Source organism: Cricetulus griseus, chromosome 3 (assembly GCF_003668045.3).
Source record: "Cricetulus griseus strain 17A/GY chromosome 3, alternate assembly CriGri-PICRH-1.0, whole genome shotgun sequence".
NCBI classification, from domain to species: domain Eukaryota; kingdom Metazoa; phylum Chordata; class Mammalia; order Rodentia; family Cricetidae; genus Cricetulus; species Cricetulus griseus.
Window position 1 is genome coordinate 59,456,936 of NC_048596.1, and position 6,106 is coordinate 59,463,041.

At 50.0% G+C, this 6,106-nt stretch overlaps 1 protein-coding gene across 1 annotated transcript in view; it reads right to left on the reverse strand.

Annotated features, from left to right (window-relative positions):
• Positions 1 to 1,189: 1,189 nt before the first annotated feature.
• Muc2 (mucin 2, oligomeric mucus/gel-forming) overlaps positions 1,190 to 6,106 on the reverse strand; it is a 30,848-nt gene continuing 25,931 nt past the window's right edge. Inside the window, 12 exon segments of the mRNA XM_035442097.1 lie at positions 1,190 to 1,491; positions 1,615 to 1,744; positions 2,166 to 2,205; positions 2,386 to 2,514; positions 3,048 to 3,146; positions 3,409 to 3,531; positions 3,643 to 3,683; positions 3,889 to 3,993; positions 4,275 to 4,452; positions 5,594 to 5,625; positions 5,753 to 5,850; positions 5,983 to 6,052. Of these exon segments, the coding sequence (XP_035297988.1) occupies positions 1,269 to 1,491; positions 1,615 to 1,744; positions 2,166 to 2,205; positions 2,386 to 2,514; positions 3,048 to 3,146; positions 3,409 to 3,531; positions 3,643 to 3,683; positions 3,889 to 3,993; positions 4,275 to 4,452; positions 5,594 to 5,625; positions 5,753 to 5,850; positions 5,983 to 6,052 (1,268 nt within the window). The 3' untranslated portion in view covers positions 1,190 to 1,268.

Sequence of the window (6,106 nt, forward strand, 5' to 3'; positions counted from 1 at the left end):
ACACTTGTCAGTTTTTGTCACTGCTGCAGGCAGAGTGCATCCTAATACATGTTAGAAAGTTTTCTTTAAAATATCAATTCTTAGATTTTGAGGTTAAACCCAATTCATGATATTGGGACTCTGGGTAGGAGAGGGGGCTTCATACACAGCAACACACACACACACACACACACACACGTTTGAACCAAGCTAAGGGAGTTAATGGTAGGTACATGTGGTTTGACAGCTCTGCCCAGCAGTCTTTGGGAAGCTATGTTATAGTTTGTATACGGAGTATCTCCTCACCCCACCCTCAAAAAAGACTCACAGATTGAAAGGTAAGGGTGCTATTTGGGGAGACTCGGTGCAGGGTGAGACCAAGCTAAAGGTTACAGGGGCTGACTCCTTGCAGGATATTATCCCTGGCCTTGACCAGCCATGCTGTGAACAACTTGTCTCCGCCACGTGTTCCTGCTGCTTTGGTGTCCTACTCAAATGCATGGGATCAGCAATCATGGGCTGATCCCTCAAAACCCTGAGCCAAATAAACCTTCCTTCCTTTACACTATTATGTACTTGGGTATATTTGTCACAGTGACACAGATGTAAACAATACAGTCCACAAAGATGCCATTGCTTTTCTTTCAGTTTGTGGTAAAAGCCAATGCCCTGCCTCCAGTCTGTGGCCTGGGGCCTCTTCAGTGACACACATACACACACACACACACACACACACACACACACACACACACACACACCATAGGCACAGACACATGGGAATACACTTGTGAGCATGCACACCTGTGTACTCACACCTGAACACACACTGTCCCCACAGCATGTGGACAAAAATCTGGAAAGGAACTTGAGGGCTTTGCTCATCCAGTGCTCTGAAGAGACAGAGCCCAGAGCCCAAGGGAAAGTAATACAGGTGGCAGGGTCACATTGTGTCTGATGTGCAAAAAAAAAAAAAAAAAAAAAAAAAAAAAAAAAAAAAAAAAAAGACAGTAACTGGACCCCAGGGTCCCTGAGGAACCCTCTCCGAACTATCTAGCCCCATCCAATTCCCAGAAGCCATCCGTGTAGTGGGCAGCTCGGACACTTGCAGAACCAACTTAAACCACACGACCAGAGTGGCTATGCCTGGGTTTATTATCAGAAAGCAAGGGATGGAACAGAAACTCTGAAAATAAATATCTGCAGAGAAGAAGCCAAGCTAGAAGTGGAGGAAGCACAGAGAGTCAGCGGGACGATGCGAGATGGGAAGGGCTGTGCACAGTAGAACCCATTCACTTCCTTCCCAGAAGCCGGGCACTGGAACGCCTGACGCGGACTTGCTGGGCCTGTGGGAGCCCACAGACCGAGTCCTGGCACAGACAGCTCTCAATGTGTGTGTAGGTATGGCTCAGCTCACTGCCGTCTGGACATTCCAGGGTCACCTGGCGTACACTGGTCCTCTCCTCCTTACAGCAAGAACACTTGTGATCCAGATCCTGGACCTGGACAGAGTACCTGGGGACAGGAAGGGCAGAATGAGTGCCAGCCTCCCTGAGAAGAGCATGGCATCCTCCCTCACTGGGGCCTTGAGCTGTCCTCCTCCACCCCTCCATCTCACACTTGGAGCCTGGGACTCACATGGCGAAAGTCCCACAGGAGCCAGCACAGAAGTTCATGGAGACATTCTTGGTGCAGCCGTTGTAGGAAATCTCCTTCATGACAGGGATGGCCGAGCAAGGAATTCTAGTCTGGTTATTATTAGGGATGCCTGTGGAAGGGGATGCAAGTGCAAGGGTTGGTATAAGACTGGCTCTCTCTCTCTCTCTCTCTCTCTCTCTCTCTCTCTCTCTCTCTCTCTCTCTCTCTTCTTCTTCTTCTTCTTCTTCTTCTTCTTCTTCTTCTTCTTCTTCTTCTTCTTTCCCTTTTCCCTCCCTCTCTTCCCCCTCTGTTGTGCCTTGTCCTCTCCTTTCTCCAAGCATGCTAGCCCTTAACTCCAAGTCCCACTGTTCTTTTAGGAAATGGGCCCCAACATGCCCTTCTTGGAAGGGGACTCAGATTCCTCTATGTCCACATGAGTGTAGAAGACACAGCAGGGACAGGAGTCCTGAGTCACCCTATCCTTGTGTCTTCCTGACCAAGGTTCTTGGTAAAGCCCATCCACCACCCTCCCCTTTTCCAGCTGTACTCACATGTCTTACAGCAGCCATTTGGCATGTATGTGATGGAGCCCTAAAGGGAAAGAGGAATGAGAAGGAAGCCCAGAGCACGCCCAGCAGGTAAGTGCCCCTTCTTGCCGTGGGGTACATAAGAGCTGATCTATAGGAGGCTACGGAACAAGCCTCCTGGAAACCAGGCAGCTGGTGCATCAGGCAGTGCACACATGGTCAGTGCCATAGGGATCCCACTCACCGGAACACAATCACTGGGATTGAAGTCAGGGCAGGTGATGTTAGAGATAGAGGAGATGAGCTGGTTGCTGAGTTTCATGCAGCTGTAGAAGGTACACTTGTCGTTGGGGTTTTTCTCTATGTCCCCAGGCTGTGAACATACACAGGATGAGGATGAGCAAGTGCACCCCCAGAGGCCAGCCCAGGAAGACCTGGGAGGTACAGCTTCACAAACAGGAAGCTAGCCCTTAGGTCCAGAGTCACTGGGCAAGCGACACCCATAAGAGAGTCTTGAAGTCAGGAACTCGCTTGCGGTTATGTAACACAAAAGTCTCTAACCTAGGTCTAACCTGTGAACTAGAAAGTGAGTCTGAACACCAAAAGGGTCTTTGAAAATCTCAAGGAAAAAATCTGGAGATGAGGTCATCCTACATCAAGGTGGTCCTAACTCCAGGGATGAGCACCCTTGTAAGAGACATAAGAGAAGACATGGGCTCAGATAGAAGGAGGCTGCTCCATGAAGACCAAGTCAGAGATGATGCAAACACAACCAGTGTCGTCTCCCGGAGCCCAAAAAGGAGGAGGCAGGATCCGCTAGCCTTGATCCTGGACTTCTGATCTCACTCACTGGGATGACTACAGCCCCATGGCTGACAAGCCTGGAGCACTGCCCACATCACACACCTTCAGGATGAGGTACTGCTGGTTGGGCCTCTTGATGATGCAGTGGGTCTGCTGGCACTTCTTGCAGCACTCCCCAGGGGCCTCCACAAGTTCAAAGCCCTGTGGGCACAGAAGAGGACAAGGCTGAGATCAAAGACTTGTCCCTGCCACCAACCAGGTCCTGGGATCAGTGGAATACCTCATCTGGGAGGAGGCAGCCCATGGAACAAGCGCCATGGTGGGAGGCACAATGTGGCAACGAATATTTTTTAAAAATTGGAGGCAAACCATGGAAATGAACATGGAACCATGTGCCTCTTAGAAGATGGGAAGAGGGTAAACTGAGTCAGGAAGAGGGAGAGAAGGGAGGAGCTGCACTTACAGGGTTGCAGGAGGTGTTGCAGGGCACATGGGTACAGGAGATGACGTTGAGCCGGGTGACATTGTCCTTGGCATCAGTGCATACACAGTCCTGGCACTTGGTGGAGTGCACTGGAGATCCAGGCTATAGGAACAGGCAGAAGTAAGGGGGCCGTACACACCATCACCCGTGCATACTCCATTTTCAGGAGACAGACAATGCCATCCATCCTCCCTGTCCCAGTCTAGAACTCACCTGGTATTCAGCATTCTGGTGCACACAGACACCCTTGGGTTCTTGGAAGAAAGAATGGGAAAAACCATCAGAGGCCATCCTGAACCTCAGCATGGCACACACCTAAGTAGGCTCAGGGCTGGGTGGGTACACAGCCACAGCCATGATCTTTATCATGCACAAGGAGAAAGAATGCTCCCTTCACTGGCCCCTTGTTCACAGCCTGCCCTGCCTGTGGCCTTCTCTTGCCCTGCTGGCCTCACTTACCACAGGAGTAAACTGGACAGCATTTTCCAGGCACAATCTGGCTCTTCACTTCGAATCCCAACAAGCATGAGGGGCGTTCTGCTTTGCATCGTTTGGTGTCACATTCTGAAGGCAGAAGAGAGTGTGGTGACCAGGATGGATCACACAGGCAGAGCACCACCTCCCACTGCATAGCATAGATCCAGGCTCCTGTGGAGCCCGCCAAGACCAGCACTTGGAGCAGGGGCTCTTGGTCTGATCTAACAGCCACTACCACTGTCCTCTCAAGTGGGTATAACCTGAGCTCACCAACAGGGGATGGCAGAAAGCTCAGTTACACTAGGAGCCACAACAGAACATGGTTCCAGTGGTCTGGAATGGCGCCCATGCCCCAGGGGTGTCCTTACTGCATGAGGTGATGTTGCAGCACTTGTCATCTGGGTTGACTTCCTCAACAAGGTAGGTGCCATCCTCCTCGCATGTGGTCTGGGTCTCCCCAGCACATTTCTTTGGCTGGCAGACAATGCCACTTCCACCCTCTAGGCAAACACAGTCTTTGCAGTCAAACTCAAAGCGCTCTCCAAACTGCAAAGAGGAAAGATCAGATTAACACCAGGCTAGCCTTACTATGATACTTCCATGGCCAGCCAGGGAGAAAAGAGCTGGACCAGGTAGCCAGATGAGGGATCAAGTAAAAAAGCCTTATCACTCATCACCTCTGAGCCCATAGGGAAAGTTCAGGGACAGGCTAGCACTTGTTCATTCAAGGTCACAGATATCATACAGATGTGACTTGTTCATCAACACTCATGAACATCCTCCTGATATGCAACAGACACACCACACATTGTCTATTGATTTTTTTAAATTGAGCTAAAGAGTCAACCAATGACTGTCAACACACACAGGAAACAACACTGAAGTAGTCAATGTGCCATCCCACATTTAACCAGAGTATATGACTGGTGAGTGGATGGCTAATAGATGGCTGTACATGTGGATATTGTAGTGATATGATTTATGATTTATTAAAGTTTGACTGGGGATTAGAAAAGCAAAGTCAGCCACAAGATAGAGGTCTGGCAGTGGTGGCACACCTTTAATCCCAGGACTCAGGAGACAAAGGCCACCCAGGCTTACACAAGATTGAATCCGTCTAAAAGAGAATTATAGCTCACACCTTTAATCCCAGGACTCATGAGAGGTATATAAATCAGTATCAAGAATCAGTAGGAAGCATTCATTCTTCAGCCACACTGAGCAGAGGCAGCAGTTTGAGCCTTGGTGAAGAGCTTGTGCATGGATCAGCCCTTTCAGCCTGAGCTAGAAGTGAGAGCTAGTGGCCAGCTGCTTTGCTTCCCTGATCTTCAGCTTGAACCCCAATATCTGTCTCTGGGTCTTTTATTTTGTTCTGGGATGGTTTGGATACGCTAATGGATTATGGATGAGTATTGGATAGATTCATGGGTGGTTGGACAGATTAATAGGTTAGTGGTTATATGGACAAGTGGATAAATGGATGACAATAGAGGGTTAAATGGATGACAGACAACTCAAGGTGACAGACTGATGAACAGATGCACCAAAGGGCAGAGGGATGCGTGAGTGGATCTCACCCAGGACTTGCATGGCTCATGACTCCCAGGCTGTCATATCACTTCACCTCACTCAGTCCCCAAAGCTCATGATTTTAGGCAGAATTATCCCAGCACAAGGGGTTACCTACCTCTCTGGGCACATAGTCGGGTCCCACACAGCCTAGGAAAAGAGAGGAAACAAGCTCTGATAACTCTGTCATGATATTGTAGGTAACTGGATGTGCCTCCTGGCCCTGCCTCTGTGGACAGAGGAAGCAGGAGGGAGGCAGCAGAGGTAGGAGACATACCACAAGTCTTCACACAGACATCATAGCCAGGGGCAAACTTGGTGGTGCCTTCAGGACAGAAGCAGCCTTCCACCAAGAGTGTGGAATTCTGGAAGGAGCTGGAATAGCAAGATATGTGCTCAGAAGGAAGGAGTGACATAGGTTGGAGCACAGCTCTGGGAGCAGCGCTGAAGCTGACTGGACTGCATGAACAGGACTAGGGAATGAGCAGGAGTTTTCAGGCAGCATACCTGGACTGGCAGGTGGGTTCTTCTGCAGGGCCACAGGCCTGGTACTCCCTGTGAGACGGACATTCCACAGCTGCAGGAGGGGACACAAGAGTCAGGAAGGTCATACCGAGAGAGAGAGAGAGAG